This window comes from Diadema setosum, chromosome 14 (genome assembly GCF_964275005.1).
Source record: "Diadema setosum chromosome 14, eeDiaSeto1, whole genome shotgun sequence".
Classification (NCBI taxonomy): domain Eukaryota; kingdom Metazoa; phylum Echinodermata; class Echinoidea; order Diadematoida; family Diadematidae; genus Diadema; species Diadema setosum.
The window spans coordinates 1,001,510-1,024,296 of record NC_092698.1 but is presented as its reverse complement, the minus strand read 5'-3'; the positions used below and the strand labels follow the sequence as shown (position 1 = coordinate 1,024,296).

The window sequence follows — 22,787 nt, the reverse complement described above, 5'->3', positions numbered from 1 at the left end:
ACATTACACATTACATCACATCACTTTAAATTACATGACATTACATGACATGACATGACATGACATGACATGACATGACATGACATGACATGACATGACATGACATGACATGACATGACATGACATGACATGACATGACGGGGAGTACAAGCCTTCCATATATTCACCCTGATTCAAAAGATATGATTACATTCTGTGAATTACATCTATTGTGCTATTAGGCCATACTTTCACATTCTGCTTCATATCTGTTGCCTCTTGAATTTCAAACCTAAATTTGAAGAAAGTAAAGGAATAAATCACTTACCTCAAATACTCTCACACTGCATTTGCCTTTTCATCCTGACTAGATACATACAACATACATTTTCAATTTGAAAATACAAAAATGGAGCCTCCAGCAGTATCAGTGAGACTTTTCAGCTCTGCAACAACTATTCAGCTTCTTATGTTTGACATACATGTATTTGTACGAAAGATAACTATAATCTAAGTGACTTGCAGTCATTGCAAACTTCTGTCCGTAAGAGGCTTCATGTTTTTTTGAGATAGACAACTTTTTGCATAGCTCAGAGTGGGAGAAGCTCTGTTTTTATCCTCATTCTCAGATGCTGTGGTGAAACATCTACATGTAATAAACGAGATAAGAGTACATGATGATTTCCCCCGGGTTGGTGGTAGGATTGGGGTCCGTCCCGTTGAACCAACCAAAGTATGTGATGGTGTTTGCCGTCCCCAGCTTGACCTGGGCCGTAATGTCCACTACCCAGGGGTCAACCTCCCTCCCATCACACCAACCATCCCGTCCGTACAGCCAGGTGCCGTGTTCATTTGGCTCCACTCCTGTGGGCGTCCTGTCAGCACAGCCTTCAGGTGTTCCTTGAGGTGGGGGGAGTAAACAAGCAACCAGTATTAAAATGATTATCACATCTAATTTGGTTAAGAATATAATAATGCTCAATGTTATCATGTACACACACTCATATCAATATGTATCTTTTAGCTTTATACTTCATATCATTTCTTTTTCTGTGTCTCTTTATAGCAGTTAAGATGAAATGTTTATTCTGTTGCCTAATTTTGCAGTGAAGCAACTTTGGTCAACCAGTCTTCAGAATCTTATTTGACTTTGTACCATCACTTTGTTCTTGAGAAAGTAGACAACTGTGAGTAAATCCATTGAAAAGATTTCACATAGTCTACAAATCTACTGCAAAACATGGAATGTTTGCATGCATTTTAATTTTGCGAATTTCATGAGCCAAGATGTGCGAAATTAAATTGCACATGAAAGTTGTCAACACTATATGCATTAAATGCCTGTGGCAATTTGTGAAAATTTCATGCTGCTAAAAAGGCCATCAGCTCCAATTTGCCAAAAATTTCATGCCGCGAATGTAGCATGTTTGACAGTATATTGATCCACATATCCTTCACATGTACAATAATCAATCCGTATCTGAATCATATCCAGCATTTTTTTCATTCTTCATAATCTTTTCCTGAGATACTTGTCAAACTATTATTTTTTTTTTTTTTTGTGGCCATACCTTGGTTCCTTGCATGCATAGATGTTATTATTTGGTTTAATTTGTATCAATACAGAATTTATGTAAATGAGGCATTTGATTAATCTTTCCTGTCTCTTTGGCATAAACTTCTTGAAACATATCAGGACATATAAGGAGGACTGTATCATATGCAGACTGTGTTTGTACATAACAATCTGTGTTTGTACATAACAAAGAGAAAATTCATTTCTTACCTTGTCAAGTTCATGCAGTATTGATAGCTCTCTTCAACTGAGTATTTGACAAACTAAAATTTCCTTTTTAAATTCTTTTTTTAATACTTTTTTTACTTTATGCACACATTAATCTTTTCTTAAAGGGCGGGTCTTTTAGGGTGAACATTGGGGCTACAAAGACTCTATACAGGTCCACTGACACGATTTCGACATTTTTAGATTTTAAAAAGTAACCAGTAGTCAGAAATCGCTCTAAAACCACCCAAATGTGGGAACGCCCCCTAAAATTGTCCGCTGATTGGCTAGTGCGATTTGACGTACCAACAGGAAGCCCCCCGCGAAGGCAATAAGTTCTCACCATTGCCCTAGCGTGTTAATGATAGATAGATTTTCTACTTTTGAATCACAAAATACACAATTTTTGCAAGTAGCACATCCCAAGAAAGGATTTAAATATGTTGTTTATATATTCCAGAAGCGACTTAATGGCGACTCGGACATTTTTCGAGTATTTTACCTATAATAATTTGTCATTTCGGATCATGTTTACATTTTGGAAAAAACTAAACATTTCCTTCAGGAAACAAGACAAGTAGGCGTGTGTGACAGCCTCTTAACTGCTGAATGTACATTGCAACAGGTGAGTGCGTGTGCAGGTCGTAACGACATATTGTTACGGGAGACTGGTTAACAGTCTAAATTTATATCGATATCTCGATCCAAGGTAGCTCGTAGATGTTAGAATGTTATATCGATCGTGAGTATCTTATAGCGCTAGCGCTCGCCTCAGCTCAGCCCAGCTCTAGCTAGCAGCTCTGTCGCTGACCTGTGTAGCTTAGTTCTAAGATACGTGTGAATAAATGATGGATTCAGACGACGAGATCGAGTCGCCCATTTCATGCCCCGCTACCGTTTCGAGTGAGTCAGAGAGGGAGTCAGAGTCGGGTGTCGAGCGAGATGGTGAGGACGAAGATCCCCGATCAAGCAGGAGAAGCAGCCGTTGGCGTTGGTCGGCCTCAACAGCGATTGGGTTTACTCCCGTATAGTATGTACCAGACGCTGCACCTCCCGCCCCCGGAGTAGTCGGCGGTGAGGAAGCTCAGGGGACGGGGTGATGACAACGAGCCCGCAAGATTGGGGAATAACAATTGGTAATTATCTACTTGAGAGTCTATATTCTATATAACCTTAGTAACTCACTTATTTTAGTAGTATATCTATAGGCCAGAAAAAAGTATAAGTCACAAATGTTGGAAGTACAAAACTGCTGCTTGTACTCTAGACTCTCTACAACGTACAGTTTTTACCAATGTCACAGTTAGTTACTGCTTATTGACTTACTGCAAGTTGGAATGTGTGGACAAGACAGTAAAGTCACTAAAGACTAAAGTACAGAAGAGGCTGGTGTAGATGTAAATCTCTGTGGCAATAGTTGGCATGTTGAACTTGAAGGATTGGTCTCAATTTATCATTGTGTGGCAGCTCAGTACTACATGACTAAAACTAATTAAGTTACACAACAAGTAAACCTGAATTTACCTGTATTTCTTTCTTCAGGTGCCAATGTGGGAACTGTGTGCCAATGCCTACAACACGGGACTCATTGTGCTGTCACAAGGCTGACCCGGTCTTAGAGGAGGTCGAGCAGTACAACGACCGGCCGACATGCAGATGCTCAAATAAACTGTTAACAGCACACCCAGGATTTTCCACCATTTGCCTTGGTGAATGGGTGTTGGAAGCTGCTTATCACCAATATGCTCAACAGTATGGAGAAGGTGCCAGAACGGATGCCACAGATAATGAGTGAGTTTGTCAAATTTTTCAATTTTTCTTCTGAAATAATGCAAATTTGCCATTTTATATTCCCTTGACAATATGCTGTTTATACTGCCAATTTGCAATTGCACCCATCAAAAGAATGCAATATCTAATTCACCATGTGTGATTTCAGTCCTGCACTCCAGTAATTTATTCAAATATATTGGACCTGTGTTCGTAAATAATGCAAAAGTACTTGTAGCCTTGTAGGATATATTTGTATAATCTTTTCATTTTTTATTTCTTGAGTGCATAGGGACATTATCACTTTGTGTTATGCGCTGTATAAGCACTGTCAATTATTACACTATTATTATTATTATTATTATTATTATTTTATGCTGCCATTATACAGTTGTACCAGGTACCCAAAATAATGACTACCATACTCCATGGGTCCCATTCACATTGTTTAATCAAAATTCTATTCTCAAGATAAATTTCTAGATGAACACATGATGTCATATAAAAGGATTATCAAATTTAACTCCTTATGCATTCCATTTCGTTTCACTTTTGTTTCTATATCAGGTGATCAAGACATGTTGCATACACCGGCAACTGGTGAGATGATGCTGGAAATTTGTGGGCCAAAATGTGAGAGTCCTACTGCCATCGTCTGCTGTGAGGAAAATGTGATAAATTTATCCATCAGAAAGAGTGACATGTTTTCATTTTGCATAGGCTGTAATAAGACTGTATATGCAGCACTGATATTGGGTGTAGAATGTGACTTGTCACATTGCGATCTGCTTAACGGGAACGTGGTTGTAGAAATGCATCAGATAGGTTTGTACATTGCGAAAGTCACAGGCATACTTTGTCAGACACCTTGTCCATTATGTGGTCATACTGATGATATGCAGCTTCCAACACCCACTCATCAAGGCACACAACTGGGAAACATGCTGTTGCACTTCAGCCTCTCTGTACAAATGATCATGTATTATTTTGTTGTAATTTATTGATGCATGTTCAGTGGAACCTCAATATTATAAGCACTGATATGACAAACTATAGTAATAAGAAGATCTTAATATATATAGGGGTGATATCTCTGGTCCCATTGACCTCATTATAACAAGGTTCGACTGTTTGTCAAATGCACTCTTGTCTCAATTCTTACTCTTGCTATGCTCTCCCTCTCTCTTTTGTAATGTAGACCTACTGCATGTTTTAGCAATTGGAAAATCACACTTTCACAACCATACAACTGAAGATAATTTTGATTGTGTAGAATTGACACGGTGAACAGCTATGTTGTCAGTCATGGTCAGAAGAAATAGATAATGATCTGATACAATTAAAATGCTGTAGCCTTTCCGGCAATAGCTTCACAGCCTCTATTTAGAGAACAGGACCAAGTCTAGTTACGAACTCATTGAACTGGAATGTAACTGGCTCATATAGTAATGTTCTGTCATGAACCAGTATACATTTGTCAAACATTCCTTTCAGCTGATTACACTAATTATATTTTGTGAGCAAATGGAAAAAAAAGTGTGTTGTGTTTTCTATACATACATCTGTAGTTGTAGTAATACAGTACATGTACCGGTAGTGTAAATTTATCCTTATATACAAAAAGAAGTGGATTAGCTTCATACAGACCCATGAAAATGCAAAAACATACACATATACACACACCTTCAGTACACTCATGCATATCCAGGCCTGGCATATCAGATACAAACATGCACAAACACACACCAACATCAGACACACATAGGACAAATATATCATTGATATATTTGCCCTATGTTTGTCTGATGCCCCCTTCATGGACTGGATAGATATATCCCCTCATAGATATGCACATACAATGTATTTAAGTAAGATTTCTATGGAATTGTACATCTAGCTGTATGCAATTTGCATATTGGTGGGAGTGTTCCAATGATGCCTGATTGAAAGTATTTGTGGGTATGTATGTAGTATGGCAAAGGGTGTGTGTGTATGTGTGTGTGTGTGTGTGTGTGTGTATGTGTGTGTTGATGTGTGTATAGATGGGAGACTAAAGAAAATTAGTCACAGGGAATGAGGAAAAGATGGGGGAGTGTACTTACAGGAATGAGATTGTAAAACCCTACCAGTGTGTTATCTCCATATCCTAATGTTGGAAAAAATGGGATTTATTCCACTGGAACAATGGCAGCTGGTCAGTCAAGCATGCATGAGTGACATCCACATTTGAAATCAAATCAGCCCAGAAGAGTTATCTTTTGCACATACATGTACATACTGTATATTTCATATCAATACTATGAGACATTCTCATGTAACATTAAATCAAAAGCTTTGTGATTTTTTTCCTCATACATAAATCTATCAGTGAAATTACAGAACTCAAATTCAGGATAACATAATACATGTATTGCACGTGTAAATATACAAAACAGTACAGGTGAGTGATGTTATTCAATCTTTCACACAATATTTTAAAATGTGTAAAAATGTGTGAATATATATGTGAGCATATGTGCATGTGGGTGTTTGCTTGTGTGCACGTTTTCAAAAGTACCTCTGCATGCAGACGTGATATGAATGTCTGAGTCCCAGTCATAGCAAGATCAATTCATACCAAATTTTCTTAAACTGAGTGACCTTGCAACTGTTCTTTCATAAAGAGACCTGACACCATATTCATAAAAAAAAACAATGCTTATTTAACTTTTAATGCTTGACTTCAATGATTATGTATGGAGAACCATTATAGAAATCAACAGAATAATTCCCCAACTAGACTTAGCATTGCATTATGAATTTGGTCCCCCCCCCCCCCCCTGTGGAGGCATTCCAAGTCTCAGAACTTGAGTAACAGGGCCCCAGTCTGCTTCAACATGTCAGATGAAGATTATATAAAATGCTAATGCTTTACAGACACACATCTTGTGCTCCTTTTTCATAAATTTGTGAATCATATACCAAGAGTAAATTATTGCATTCCTTCCCAAAACTACAAATTTTTTCTCCATCTCTTTTTGAGTGTGTTGTGTTCTATAATGCATACACATTTTATTCTAAATTACCTTGTCAAAGATATTAATATTTGATCATAAGAGTGAGCTCTAATCTTAACAGCAAACATTCAATGGTAAAATCATAGTGTGGGACAGCATTCATGTAGAAATCTTCTAAACTTACCATTACAACACTGAATATCTCTAGAGAATTGTGTTAGCATGCAAGCTCATCTGTCCATAAAAATGGTCATGTATGCTTCAAACATCAAAAAAAAAAAATACAGTTTTCCTTTTGTATCCACATGACTGTTGTATTGTAAATGAATTGTGATTTTGCTATTAAAAGGACAATATTCAACTGGCAAATAATTGATCTTTGAAACACTATATCAAGTTGGCATCATATTGTTTGTGATGAAATGCAACATACACGTTATACAGACACAATACAACAGTAACCACAGTGATCTTATCTTGTCTTTAAATGATCACTCATGAATAGAAGGTATAAGAATGCAGGGTATGTGTAACAAAATTTTGAGTGTTTGTATCTACCATCTGACAGAAGAACAGATGAAAATAGTCTTCTGAAACATCATTCTGCAACAATTAAACACTACTTGCACAGTATCATGTATTGAATACATTGTATGAACTTCAATCTCAATTGCAAGGATTCCTGAACCCATCAGATCATTTGTCACACTGTGCAAATTGTCTCCTTTATGTTCAATAACTTCCTCCCTTGGATGATACTCAAAGGCATTCACAAGGGGAGGCGTTGAAGGCTGGCAGGGTGCAGGAGTTTTGTCATTGTACTCCACAACAGCAGAAAGGACATCATCAACCTGTGCTGTAGAAAATTCAACAGAAAGAAACAAAGGGACACACAAAATAGATGGAATTAAGTTGTTTGCACTGGTTTTTAGCAACACATTTTTTGAGGTGTCATGAACAGACACCACCACTTTGATAATGACATCAAAAATCTTTGCAAATTCATATAAAAATTGGGGTTTGCCCTCCTCAATGCAAAGACTTCACTTGAGAATGCATAAGTAGCCATTGGTCATGGCAGGTGGAGTGTTGGTCTTCAGAATGGACAACTGACTGCCTCCCTTCTATGACTTCTGATTAGTGGAACAGGCATAAGACCTGCCCCCCCCCCCCCACCCCCCCCCCCCAAAAAAAAAAGAGAAAATGTATATCTAGACCTTTTAAAATTGATCATTTTATGTGTACTCAGTGGTCAAGAAAGCCATGCTTCTACAGAGACAAACAAATAATAAAATGTGTAGTTGACAAATTGTGCCATTCTAATATTTTCCTCTGAGTAATGTGAATTCATTTTCTTCCAATATTGCATAAAACATCTACGCTGTTCTTTACGAACCTTCATGCTAGAAGAGCCAGGATTGTTCGTCTTCACAATCCGGTAGAGCAGATCTCCTGTTGCACCTCTTATCGAGCTCACTGCCTGTCAGAATTTGTGTAGTACACTGTAGTGCAATGCTGCCAGATGAACCCTGTAAGTACATGTAATAATGGCACAGAGAGGAATTGAATTTTTTTTTTAATTGTCTATGTAGGCCTGCAAGAATGTGGTTAACTAGATGCATGTAGGAACTCTTGGGAAAAACAAATACCGGTAATCACAAATAATGACTGCCATTTGTACCGGTACTTCCCCACATAACCAGGGCAAGTGAAATTGTAATGATGACAACTGAAAATTACTGACTGCAGAAAGTTCCTTGTCTGATAGGAAAGTGACTTTTTTTTTTCACATGTAAAATATGAAATCGCATTACATTAGTCAACTAATATAGGCAACATTTTGGGGCAAGAAAAAAAAAATGGACATTGAAGATTTCACTTGCCTAATGGGCAAGTGAAGACAAACAATAATGGCCAGTCCTGGATCAATTCAATCTAATAATATGTTTTGGAACACACCATCCAACCATTCGGCTACAAGTTTTAGAGCTCAATGGGGAAGCAAGGCTGTCATAGCAGAAGTCAGAGTCATAGAATTAACTGTTACTGAATACAATTTGTATGTATGATTGATAAGGCCCTATAAGCCTTCTAATGTAGCAGCGATGAAAATATACAGAGCCAGCCAGCCCGGCTGGCTGGCTGGTACGCGGTCTCAGTTGGTAACTGTTGACCCAATATGCCCATACAAGTACTACGTGGTATCTAGAATGATAGCTACACCCAGGTACCGATGTAACTGTGTTGTAGTGAATGTCTTACTAATCTTCGATAAAAGTTAGGTCTAGTAATGTCACGTTAGAGGTGTTCACTTCATAGTATAGTACGATTTAATGAGCACACAACTTGACTACTAGTACATTAAAATCCCTCCATGATCTTAATTTTGCTGACATTGAGTGCTGTTCCACTCAAAACGCTACAGACGGAGCTTATCAACCTATCGAAACCGTGAAACTGTTAGTAGTGATACAGCAATTATAGGCCGACCAGACGCCGTGCGAACCCTGTCGCGATTATACAGCGACTGGGCTGTGTATAGTTACGGTACATGTACGATATATATAGCTACTGTATAATAAGAGTCGTCTACACAGTGGCAAAACATACCCGCTTTCTCTGATCCAGCTTCAGAACTGCTGATCCGCTTTGTTTTTCAGCTCTCTGACGATGAGTTTGGCTTCCATTTCCCAGCTTGATAACAGGGATAGCTATGGGCTGCAGGATCCTCTTTTTGGGCGCAAATCCTAGCCGAGTATACAGCACTAGGATACTTAGCTCCACTACAAGCGATCACTCCATACGAGGCTGTACAACCTAGTGCGTAGTAATGTACATCGTAGTAGAAGGGACCATCTATCCCACTGGGCTCGCGTCAGCAAATGATTCTCAACAAACCCAATTTTTTCGAGTAGCGTCATCTTTAGGGAAGTTGTGCAGACTTACACCCATCTTTGGTGTCTTTGCTGCGGTGATGACGGCACACTTCCTCGGCATTTTCTTGAAATACTTTCTCCAACTTTCCTACAAATACCCCGGTACACAAGATCCCTGCACTGTGAAGTACAGTTTAGGTGAGACAGTCGCACTATGAGTTCCTGTTGGTGCGTCACAGTGTCACCTGACAAGGCACGTGACCGGTCCTTGCTTTTTCTGGGGGCGTTCCCGACTACCCGAAAAATGAGCGATTTAGGCGATTTCAACTGAGTTTTTTGAAGTTCACAGATCTCTTTCAAGAAAAGTATATGCGATTTCTAATAGTATTGACACAGTATTTTCATATGATCATGCATTATAAAATTAAAAGACACGCCCTTTAATGAAAATCTACAGGTAGATATTACAAAATAAGACATAAATTCATCTTCATGAAAAATATTCAAATATCAACAATCTATACTCTTTATTTAGTGATATATTCACATTAGGCCCTATATTATTTTGACTTGTGAGCTTTCTTTGGACACATGCATACAGTCTCACTAGGAACACGATTTTGTAATAGCTGCCAATACATTGCAAATATCCTGTTAGCCCTAGTGTATTCAAGGGCATGTCAAAAACGATGGCTCAGTATTCTTCTCAGAAATTGAACGTTTGTCTCTTTGGGTACTTCACATGAAATGAGAGCACAGAGCACACACAGATACTCTCTTGTCAATGGTAAACTGGAAACCCGATCGGGATACCACGTCGTAAACCTACCAGCATTGGTAAACTTGTTGACATTGGGGTGGTCATTGACTACGAAGTGGTGAGAGGTGACGCAGAATTCTCCGCAGCCGTTGTTATCGCTACCATGACCAGTGATTACTGCATACAGCACCACCTAGCATGCACATAGGACAAACAGGAGGTGCAAATTTATTATCCTACTGATTTACTGATATATTTGTATTAGTCTTAAATCAAACCATTAAAACAAAAGCAAATGTGCAGTACATTTATTCTAGGCTTTAAAGGTTTCAGCTCAGTAGTCCTGATTTTACAGGAAAAAATTATATTAATGACATACCAATAAGCTCATATATTTCACTCAAGTAGACAATTACTAAATTTTAGCAACTAAAAGGAGCATTTGATTTGTTCTAAATATAATCAAAATCCACTTATCTCTTTAGTTGTAGGTGGATGCAAATACAGAAAACCTTAAAATCATGACCAAAGAGATTCACGATGGTGGCTTTAATAATCAGAATTTGGAAAGAAATCATGGTAATGCTCTACAACATTTGGTTTGCATTAAATAAAGTGAGAAAGTGGCATAACTTGCAATCACACATTTGTACTTACATTTGTGCTCCAACTGGTTCTTAATTATAGTTCATTCTCGATTATTTAAGGGCTTTTCACACTTGCAAATTTTTGCTTAGTCCCGTACCAACATTGGGGCTAAGGGGGGGGGGGGGGGGGGCCTTAGCCCCACCGTTGGTACCGGACTTTCCTTAGCCCACTTTCTGTTTACACTTGTTTTTGCAAAAGTGGGCTAGCCCCACCGATAATCCCGTACTATCTGGCCCTGCAAAATAGCAGGGTTAGCAGCGCAATTGCAGTGCTAACCCCGCAATTGCGGTGCCAAGCAAGCGAGTGTAAACAGAACGAAAAAATAATCCTGGGCTAAGCGACGGAGACGAAGTCAGAACCCCCACTGACCAATCAGAAACGAGGTAATCAAGTGCTGCTGGTGCGTGCGTGTACGTGTACAGTGCACAGTGTAATCATGAATATTCTTGTGGTTTGGAAAGTACGGGGCTAAGAAATATGAGTGTAAAAAGGTCAGTTTTCCTCTTAGCCAAGGACAAGAGCTTAGTACGGGATTTATTGGCGAGTGTAAAAAGCTGAAAAAATCGGTACCGGACTAACGATAGTCCTGGGTCAGAGAAAGTACTGGGTTAAGAAACACAAGTGTAAAAAGGGCTATACAGTGCTGGGTTGTCACACATACAGACACACACACACACAGATACATATGCCGAAGTTGTTGATGTGCTTATCTGTTTTTACTTTCAACTTGAATAATGCATATGTGACTGCTCAAAAGCAATATCAGATAAATTTAAACTTACCCACAAGTCCACAATGCTTTCAATTCTTACAATCAAAATTTTCAACAAAATATCATCATTTAAGTCCTTTTATATTAATCTTTTATGGTAACTTCACTTTCACATTCCCTAAAAATTATATGCTGTTATCTTATGACGAATTCATTTTCATATCAAGAAATATTAAATGACAAATCTCTTGTACTGACAGGAATGAAAGAAAAACAAACAAACAAACAAACAAACAAACAAACAAACAAACAAACAAACAAACAAACAAACACCTTAAAACAGGCCTGTCTAACAATGGAGGGCATGTCCGTTCACTGAACTTTAATTGTTATGCCAGCCTTACCTTCCTGACTTCTTCTGCTACTGTGAAATTAATTGGCTTCCGATGGGAATTGTATGTCTGATTAAAAGTACCTCCACGGAAGAGGGGGATAATTTGCTTTGGTCCACTGTCAGCAGATTCTGGAAAAAAAAAAGATGAAAGAATGTTACATAAACAAACTATAGCCCTTTCCTGTCAGAAATACCATTGCTCTGCAAAATGCCAAATGCTGATACTATAAATATAAAGAAAGTGGCTCAGGAGGTCAAAGCCTCTGTTCTTTGAGTCTTGCTGTGAATATAACCATCATGGTATCACACTGAAATTTAGTTATACCTTGTGAAATATTGAAGAAATTTTGAAATTCATGCTTTCATAGAACTCCCAGGTACGTATGAATGGACTCCTTACCACCAAAAATAAAATCAGCCTTTGAAATTGACATAATCACACATAAGATGATTTGGTAGTGAAGAATCATCACACACAAAAAAAGGAAGTGGGCATCTCTTAGGCCACAAACACCAATCTCATCTTTCTGCTATGCAGTAACTTCTAAAAATCAAAGTGAAATAGATAAATGCAATTGAATGTAGCATTAATTTCAACTTTGTCGAGTACTTTGAGTGGGATTTCCTTCTCACATTACACATCCTTGGCTCAGTTGGCTGCTGATCTAGTTTGCTCACTAGCACTAGTCACCTGGGATTAACCTTTAGTAGTCAGTAAACTACTAGAAGGTGTGTAAAACAAACCAGTTCACCAGGATTTCACCCTGCTCTTTATAGGAAGTGAAATGGTATCATTTCTTCTTTGTATAACATGCTGTACAGGCACCAAATACCACCATTCAAACTAATGGGATTTATTCAAAAGAAATAATTGTGTATCCCTTCATAGTGTCTTGTCATGTGATATGTCACATAATTTCAAAACATGAAAGTGGTCCCCGAGTGTTTGTGAATATGGAAAAGACTTTCACTGTATTTCATTTCATATAAATACAGAGTGTACCAATGATGTACTGAAGTTACAGTTTGAACAATTCAAAAAGCTCATTAAAGGACAGTGGTTCAAGTTCAGTAGGCAATTGTTAAAACATGTGTGATGTTCGAACAATCAAAGATATGCCTCGCTGATCAACAAAGGATCTGGTAACTAATCAATTGGGACCAAGAGAAAGATCGTCATTGTAACTCACTGAAACCGTCTATTTTGACTGTATTAATGAGCAAAGAAGAAGAAATTAATAAGCATGGTTAGCCAGAAATGTCAATCATCAATGTTTTTTGTTACATATCATTGCAACAAAGAAATCTCCTTGTCAGAGTTTCACTGTAGCACGTGATAAAGTTATGTGTCAAGTCTAGCATCATGAGACTTGCTCGCTTTAGTATCCTTCCATACAATGTTAATGTGTCATCAATCTGTTACATTGAAATAATATAAAATCAAATATAAATATAAATGATTTGGCTCAACTTTTGTTACCTCCATCACAAACAGTATGTCACTTTGAATATCCCACCTGTTCTCTATCAATAGAGCAATGTTAGAAAGAGTAAGCAGGGAAAACAGTACATGAGCAAAGGGGGGGGGGGGGGAGGCTCTTGGATTACCTGCCCGGTGAATCCTGAGATTGAGTGATGCGGTCCATGCCTGGGCCCACCAGGCTGTCTGCATGGTGAAGGTACAGGTGTCAGAGGTGAACAGGGGAGCTAGGGGGGACACATCCGTCAGCCAGCGTCCAATGCGCCTGCAGGGAAAATACAGTCAAGGAGTATATGTCTGCAGTGATATCTTTACTACTGGTATGAATGTGATGTCAAATCAAATTGTGCTTTTAGGATATGTAAATTACTTGTGAGGGAAAATGTTCACAAAATGTTTGAGATTTGCCTTTAACAACGTGAGGAAAATTCTCCTCCAGATTCACGAACCACTGACTCAAAGAAATATTTAGTACCTATCATGCACTTGTAGTATTATGCAATGTTTCCTAGAGGCAACATGGCGAGTCTGTTTTGATCTGGTATCATCATTTCTTTTTTTCTAAGATTGTAAAAAGCTCAAACTGCAGTGAATTCTACATGACAATTCATTACATTCAATTTCATTTTTTGTTATGTCCTGGTGTAGAGTGGACAGAGATCTGGATTGGAAAAAGAAAAACACACACACCCGAAAAAAAAACCCTTGATCAAATTATAAATCCTGCCAGGTGTGTTTACTATGCAGTTGTTGTATTCATGAAATCATTATGCTTCTCTTGAAAAAGGTGTATAAATTAGGTATCTTGTATTGCTGAGGTAATAATAATGGTAAGGCCCTCTGAAAGAAAAATGCTACAACTTAGAGTGCTACCATGGCTATATAAGACCCATGTTATCATTGTTGCAGTATCAAGATCCTTGGAGGGAACTGACAGCTGTTGCTCCCATGGTTACTTCTGTACAAGCATTCACTGTTTCCCTAGCAACCATGGGTAGATTGTGATACAGATCATAAATGTTAACATTTTCAGTGAAACTAAATTATGAAGAATTTGAGTGTTTAGAAGTCCCCCCAACAATGATTCAGAGCTGTTCTCCCTGATTTACTGATGATTGCTGTAAAGGAATCTAGGGATAAAAGGTGAACGATGCTCCTGTGTACAAACCTCCTGAAAGGTGTGATCCAGCGGCCAAGCTCCATGCCACAGAGTGGAGAGTTTTTATCACAGCACAAATAGAGCTGGACAGTGTGATCCCATGGGGGACAGCTCTCATCTCTTGTGCCTGGACAAGAGAGGGCAGCATCCAGCTCAATGCCTGTCACATCTACATATACATGTATAAAACAGAGAAAAAAAAAACAATTAAAAATAAATCAATATTACTCACAGATGCTAACTAATATGTATGTGTCCATGATATGTGCATTTATAAACATAACAGTATTTTGTGACAAAATTACATGGGTAAAATTACTCTAACTTTACCGCACATCCGAGGACATGAGAATGATTCGCACAACAGTGTGTGTCCTCAGGAGAAACAATGGGGAGCTTTAGATTTGCGACGTGGACGTTTGAGACAATGATTGTGCTTGATGTTCTCCTCTCTCCCTGTGTCATGCTGAAAATTAGCTTTGATCACATGAGGATGCAACCTTTTAAAAAATAAAATGGCGCCCTATTATGATCAGTGCATCAAGTAGCTCTCTGTGGCGTGAATTGAGCCGACGTAAAAATAGGGCAGAACGCATAGTGAAAACTTTTACGATATGAGCTATAAATAGATCGCTTTTGATAAGTGATTTTGCGCATGCACAGATCAGGTTTTTTCCCTTCTGAACATTCCTGTCATGAAAATCTAAAGCTCCCTAGAGTTTGTCCTTGGTAGACTGAGAGTGAGGACTTACTTTCTAGGGAGGGCATCTTGATCGTCTTGACGACCCCTTGATGACCCTGCATGATGGTATCATTGACGACTGGAACAAGGAGAACTTCCTGGGAGAGGTTTCTTAGCAACTCAGTCCGATAGTCAAACCTATTCAACACACAGAAACATGAAATCATTATAGTAATGGTTACGATACTTGTCTAACTTAATTACCGACTCCAAGAGGTTGGACAGAAATGTGGTGTTCATGCGAAAATTGGGGGGGGGGATGTGAAGATTGGGCTCCAAATTGGTCTTCCCTGGGGAAGTGTATTGATTGTGTCCATTTGAACAAATTAGGATCCCATCAGCCTGGAGATTCTACCTGCCAAGTTTGGTAAAAATCCATCACATGGTTTTCAAGAAAAAGCTGAAAATGTGAAAATTGGGCCCAAATGTGGTCATCCACTTCTGGTTATAGAAAAGAATTTTAAAGATTCCTTAATTTCAAGGTTTTAGGCCCCCTGCAGCCTCACAGGGGGCCTGGTGTCCATTTGAAAACACTGAGATATTTTCACCCTAGGGTTAACACCGTGGTGAAAATCCACCACAGGGTTTTCAAGAAGAAGCTAAAAATGTAAAAAGTTTATGCAAGATGGATGCCGGATGATGAATGATCGTAATACAGTGTTGCTCCCTTGAGCCATTGGCTCAGATGAGCTGTTTAAAGGACAAGTTCACCTTCATAAACATAAGGATTGAGAGAATGCAGCAAAATCAGTAAAACATCAATGAAAGTTTGAGGAAAATTGGACATTCCATTCAAAAGTTATGAATTTTTAAAATGTTTGTGCTGGAACTGCTGGATGAGGAGACTACTACAGCTTGTGATGTCATATGCATACAACAGTATAAAGAAAATGTAAAGAAAATTCAACATATTTTTACTTTTTTCGCATAATAAAAGAGCACTTGACTTGCCTCTTTCTAAAGGCAGGAGAAATAATATTACCAATAACATATGTCAGTAACGAGTCCAGGGAATGTGTACTTTTTTCAAAAGATGAAATTTTGTGAAATTCTCTTTATATTTTCGTTATACTGTTGTACTCATGTGACACCATACGCTGCAGTAGTCTTCTCATCCAGCGGTGACTGCACAAAAACTTCAAAAATTCATAATTATTGAACGGATTGTCTGATTTTCCTGAAACACTTTCATTGATGTGTTCTACTAATATTGCTACATTCTCTCAATTATTATGTTAATGAAGGTGAACTTGTCCTTTAATGTGGCATGATCAAAGGTCTTCGCCCTTATGGCACCATAATCTTAAAGGACAAGCTCACCTTCATTAACATAAGGATTGAGAGAATGTAGCAATATTAGTAGAACACATCATTGAAAGTTTGAGAAAAATCTGACAATCCGTTCAAAAGTTATGAATTTTTGAAGTTTTTGTGCAGTCACCGCTGGATGAGAAGACTACTGCAGTGTATGATGTCACATGCGTACAACAATATAAGGAAAATATAAAGAGAATTTCACAAAATTTCATCTTTTGAAAAAAGTACACATTCCCTGGACTCGTTACTGACATATGTTATGGGTAATATTATTTCTCCTGCCTTTAGAAAGAGGCAAGTCAAGTGCTCTTTTATTATGCGAAAAAAGTAAAAATATGTTGAATTTTCTTTACATTTTCTTTATACTGTTGTACGCATATGACATCACAAGCTGTAGTAGTCTCCTCATCCAGCGGTTCCAACACAAAAATTTTTAAAATTCATAACTTTTGCATCGATTGTCCAATTTTCCTCAAACTTTCACTGATGTGTTCTACTAATATTGCTGCATTCTCTCAATCCTTATGTTTACGAAGGTGAACTTGTCCTTTAAAGTGTCCTTGGAATTTTGTAGAATTAAGTTGAAGATGGCACAGAGAGAGTTAAACATAGGTCCATGTTGCTTACCACTGGGCCTGCCAGACAAAGAACTGGAAAGAGGGGAAGAGAAGCCACCCCATTTCAGCCAGGCGGCCCTGGGCATCGATGGCAAAGTAGAAGTTTTCACTGGGTGTGGTCTGGAAGCTGACATTCCACTGTCCATTTTCCAGGCTGTGTTGGAAAAGATGGGAGTCCACAAATCATACAGAATAACCCATATTTAGAAGAAGGTACCTTCATTCATAGAAACATAGCAAGCAGTTTCAAGGATAAACAGATTTACTGCCAGGATGAAACTCGGGACACATCTTTGGCGGATATGAGAGTTGGTGCTGAAAAGAGATAGCATAGTAATGGTGGAATGGAGGATTGGGCTTTGAACTTTTTGTGAGATATCAAGAAACCACTTATGAAATAGTATATAACATATCATTCTTAAAAGACTTCAAAGTTTATTTGAAGGAAATCGGCTTAGGAATGGCTGAAACATCCAAAAACAAAGTAAAACAAAGCGATCGTAATAAAAGTTGGGTCCCACCTTTTATTAGGATCACTCTTTTTGGATATCTCCACCATTTCAAAACCGATTTTTATCAAAGAAATGTTGAATTCGATCCTCTTGAAATTACATGCTCTTTCATATTTTCTTAGAGGTTTCTCATCATCTCACCAAAAAAGACAGAAACCTGAAGTTAGGTCTCAACCAAAACTATACGATCCCTTTAAAACCCCATTTTGTGTTGTAGGGAGAAAAACTTATAAATGATGAAATAAACTGGATGCAATTTGTTCTGATTGAGCTAGCCAATATTCACATACTATTTGCGACATACACAGATTCATTTGCCCGAATTGGATGTTTTCCTTTTTTTAATCAATTTATTCCTTGCCATAGTATACCAGCATCATGATATTAGCCCGAAAACATTTTTTTAAAGAAAAATGATGGAAAAAAACAAAAGCACACTATACAGATTAGGTAAAAATCAGGAGATATTAAAGATGACATTTGGACAATATCTATATCTGTGACTCTGCTACTTCGTTGTTCTAAAAGCACCCAAATCATTAGTAAAACATTACTTCCTTAGTACCTTTTTTTTTCATTTTTTATTTCAGTTTTGTGTGCATGGAAAATGATGAGCAATGGTCAAGAGGATACAACACTCAGAAAACCACACAAGCGATATTGATAATGCACTACACAGTGAAGATGATCACTTGACATTTTAGCTACCATTGATATGTATACTTGATTTTACTACAAAAACAATGATTGATTAAAGTCAACTGCTTTCTTTCACACACTTTTCTGTACGGCAACTTCTTCTTGAAAGAGATATAATGTATAATGTGAGCAGAGGGTTTATTCATCCAGCCTATCATACAATTTGTTTTTTGACAGGGGGATGGGAATTGGAGACAGAATCAAGAATCAAAACACTGATCTGAGCCATGAGTTTGTGGTTACTAACCATCAAACAGGTTCTCATTACCTGTCTAGAAGTTCATCATTGTGAGGAATCATTGTAGCTGGGATGCTCGGTGGCGAATCACACTCGGCGCCCTCACAGTTCATATCCTGTACAGGCTCTCCCGGCCTGCTGTAGACAATAACTCCTACAGCTCCAGATGATTCCATATTACTGACCTTTAAATGAAACACAAAAATGTAGAATTTACTTTGAAATAGGAAATATCAAATATGCAGTCCTGATTCGTGATTATTGTTCTACAATTATTATTCCACTCAAGTCTTTGTTAGACGTATTAATTCAGTGGGGTTACAAAGAATCCTGGTGTACCATAGAGATTTGGATGATTACACAATTCCATAGTGGATCTATTCATGATAGGACACAGCACACGGAGCATAACATTCACATGGCAACTGGGAAAGAGCAGTTAGGGTTTGATGGACAGTAATGCTACAAGTTATGCACTCATTATCTTCTAATGTTTACAAAAGTAATTTCACTTTGTTTCATCATTCAAATTGACAAGAAGGAAGGAGAAAAGAAAAGCTTTAATTTGGTTAAAAAGTGAAATTTCAAAGTTTTGAGCAAAGGCTAATATTGAATAGTAACATGAGGCTTGATACCTTGGTGCTGAAGCTGCAATTTCCATTCTCAATGACAGCGACTTTATTTGATACATCATTTCTGACTGCGCAGCCATCAGCAGCGAGTGTGACAGTCTTGGGAGAGGAGAAGGCAGCTGGGGATGGGAGCCAGTCATAACGAGCATCCAGACGCTTCAGGATAATCGGAGACTTTCCACCTGGGAAAAACAGTATTCAATGATCTTGGTAGTGATTAAATTGATACTTTAAATGGTCAGCATGAATCCTCTCTGGACAAAAAATAGTGTAGACAAGCTTTTACAAGGTTCCTACACAGTGGGTTTCTGTTGTAACAAAGTCCTCAGGACCAGCAGTTCTCTTTCGCTATTATTGAAATTTTGTTATAACCAAACAATGATAAACATGAACCAGATGATGTTGCAGCCTGAATTCTTACTTCCTTCTAACCGGAATTTTGTTATATATTTAAACTGTGTTTGTTACAACTGGAGTACACTGCACTTCACACTGTCTCATGCATTTTCAATATTTGAGACACTAAATGCAAGATCATATTTTGAAATACTTGTAACCTCCAACATTCACAAATTTTACAAACTTTACGTAATAGTGACTGGAGACAAAAAAACTATGGGTAAAAATAAATGAATACTAGTGGGAACAATGTGACACTTTTGAGCAAAGGACAAAAAATTCAAATACACTGTAACTATCACAGAGATAGCACACACATTTGAAAAGGGAACATTCTTCCTACTTTATGCAATGATAAATCTTAAGTTTCTGGTAAATAGCATGCTTAGAAGCATCTGTATTAAGCACCTGATAAATGTATTGTATTATAATTATTATAATTATTAAACATATATCATATTTCCCAAATGCATTTCCCATAGACACCTGCCCCGAGTACTCTTGGGACTTGTCTTCAACAGGTTAATTAGGCCCAAGTGCCATGGAATGAAGAATGTAAACCCACAGATGACACATGACAGGAGGCACAAACCTTAAAGCCTAATGCACGGAGCAAGTCTGTCTGCATAGATCTTATGATAGGAGCTACGAGTATGAAGCAATGACAAGGGTAAAGCAATGGTATTCCAGAAGTCTTGTGATATATTATAGGTTGATCCAAATTCAAATCAGCACTACAATGTGTACATGTATGTCCATTTTGATAATAAAGTAAATTCCAAAGAATGGAATGGTCAAATTTGATCAAATTGAACTTCAAATACAGAAGATACAGATTGACCTTAGATATTTCACATGCTTATTACTGAATAGTGATAACAACTGTGATTGCCTATAAATGGATATTAGCTTGGGTTGATGATGCCATGAACTGAAAAATGTTAAGGTTGATGTGGCAAATCTCCAATCATGAGTGAAAAGAAAGCCTTTCCCTGATTTACCATCTGTGGACTTGAAGACAGCTTGGGATAGACCACAACCATGGTCCTGACACACCCATTCCATCAGCACCCCTGGGATCCAGTTGCCTAGCTGATAGGTGGCTGTGGTCACAAAGTGGAGTCTGGCTTTCAGGCTTCTCACTGCAAAGTCACTGGATAGAGGATTAGAAAGGAAATCAGGAAAATATTTTGCTCTTCAGTTTCATCTGAACAATTCCAAGCTGCTAATTTCTTTTTTTTCTAATAGCTACATAATATGGATAAAACTATCTAATAAAATATAAAATAATGTTACACTTTATATAATACCTGCTGAATTAAATGTTTAGTCAAATATGAATTTCATGAAGAATAACATAAAATTATCGACTATTGACAGCTGTATATACATCTAGACATCGGCTTATGTGCAGACTTCGCACTTTGATACAAGAAGTTGTTTTTCATAAATATCTTTTATACTATAGGATATCACATTAAGTATATCCTTAATTTCATTGACAGGATCAATTGGTCAACCTTTACAATATGGTCTGGCAGTACCCGTATACCACCTGTAAATTTTGCAACACACCAATGTTCACTGAGATATCTGCTTTTCAATCATTTTGGAAACTTAGAAAAAATAACCTTAAACTGTCTTTTTCTTATTAAACAATTGAAATAGTAAACCATTGTACAACTCTACATTTATGGTAAACAGTACACACGTACTGCATTGCAAAATGATTTCTGCAAGTATACTGTAACATTAGAAACTGTAGACAAGCAAACTGAACTGTTCCTAAATTTAATTTAGATAATTATGGGTTGTTAATACATGCAGTTCATCTTGATTTCTAATCTTCACCTCAGTTTCTTATTTCTTCGCAATACTCCAAGGACACCATACAACTGATGCTGCATCCATGCTGCATCCTGTTTAGCCTGGTTGCTAGGCGACATGAACACATAATGGACACTGTCTGGACTGGCTGCAAGAGATTGGAGAGAACTCTCGGATGTCCACAGACACTCCAGAAAGGCAGATCTGTTGTCAAAAGTGTGAAATATGAGTGACTTATTGGAAAGTTCTTCAGAAGGGTATGACAGTGTTCCATTAAGTATGTTGAGAGTAAAGGGACCAGCTGGTTGTCCTGGAAGATATTCACCTTTGACACGAGGGACATCTTTGTCCCCTTCAAAACCAACTCTTCTAGTACGCAGGTTTGCTGTCGCTGTCTTGATTTTTGCATTCAGTGTTTGCCAGCTCAAATTCTTGGAGTGTGTGGAGGAGGCACTCGTGGTGCGAGTCTCGGCATTAAACTTACTTTTGCGATAATAAGCCTCAATGCTGTCAGGCTCCTCATTCCTGCCTTTGATTGCGGGCCATTCTATGTCATATGGAGGGCCCACTCCAGCTCCCAGCTCTTCATCATGTTCGACATTGAAATCATTGATGCTGTAGATTTCAGGATTTTGACTTTTGCTAATAATGTGGTAATCATTTCCAGCGTGTCTTCTTGGATCTACCTCACCAGAACCACTATGTGGCCAAGAGGCAAAGGCACTGGAGAAGTACAGGCAGCAGTAGAGGAAGAGCCATCCTTGGGACTCCATGGCTATGTCAAATGTTGTGCAGTGCCAGTGAAAGTTGTGGAGTGCTCATAAACTCAATAATGCTATCAAACTCTAGTCTAGACTGGTATTGCACTGGTACCGGTATTGGAACTGTCCTAAACTGTGCTGAATTATGACTCATGTGAGGCCTTTTAACATGCAGCCGGCAGGCGCAGGCAGACTCAACTGAATCTTGATTCCGTTCCGTCTCTTTCTTTTGTCCCCTGTGTAGCACTAGCAAAGTAGTAAATAAGAATGTGATGAGATCTCCTAATGGAACTAGCTGGCAATCGACCTGGTCTGTTTTTGCTGGGTGGATGTGGTCACCCACGCCCGAGGGCTAGCTAGGCTGTCGTCCCTGTTTTCAAGGATACAACGTAGGATTTTTGGTAACACGCTTCACATTTCGTCGAGTCAGGTGACTGCTCCTGTAGTCATGTGGTATTCGGTGTTATGACAAGCCAAATGCTATGA

At 38.2% G+C, this 22,787-nt stretch overlaps 1 protein-coding gene and 1 long non-coding RNA gene across 2 annotated transcripts; one reads left to right on the top strand and one right to left on the bottom strand.

The window, feature by feature from the left end:
- Positions 1 to 125: 125 nt before the first annotated feature.
- On the bottom strand, positions 126 to 22,372 carry LOC140237684 (uncharacterized). Its single transcript, XM_072317612.1, has 11 exons — positions 21,565 to 22,372; positions 20,715 to 20,866; positions 19,318 to 19,496; positions 18,713 to 18,867; positions 17,244 to 17,387; positions 15,310 to 15,437; positions 14,567 to 14,726; positions 13,527 to 13,663; positions 11,929 to 12,047; positions 10,234 to 10,357; positions 126 to 879 (listed from the first exon to the last, which is right to left on the bottom strand). Exons 1-11 carry the CDS (start codon positions 22,311 to 22,313, stop codon positions 626 to 628), a joined length of 2,301 nt encoding a protein of 766 aa, XP_072173713.1. The 5' UTR covers positions 22,314 to 22,372; the 3' UTR covers positions 126 to 625.
- On the top strand, positions 2,719 to 4,494 carry LOC140237685 (uncharacterized). Its single transcript, XR_011901861.1, has 3 exons — positions 2,719 to 2,898; positions 3,305 to 3,553; positions 4,100 to 4,494. It is a non-coding gene; the product is annotated as an uncharacterized lncRNA (long non-coding RNA).
- Positions 22,373 to 22,787: the final 415 nt, after the last annotated feature.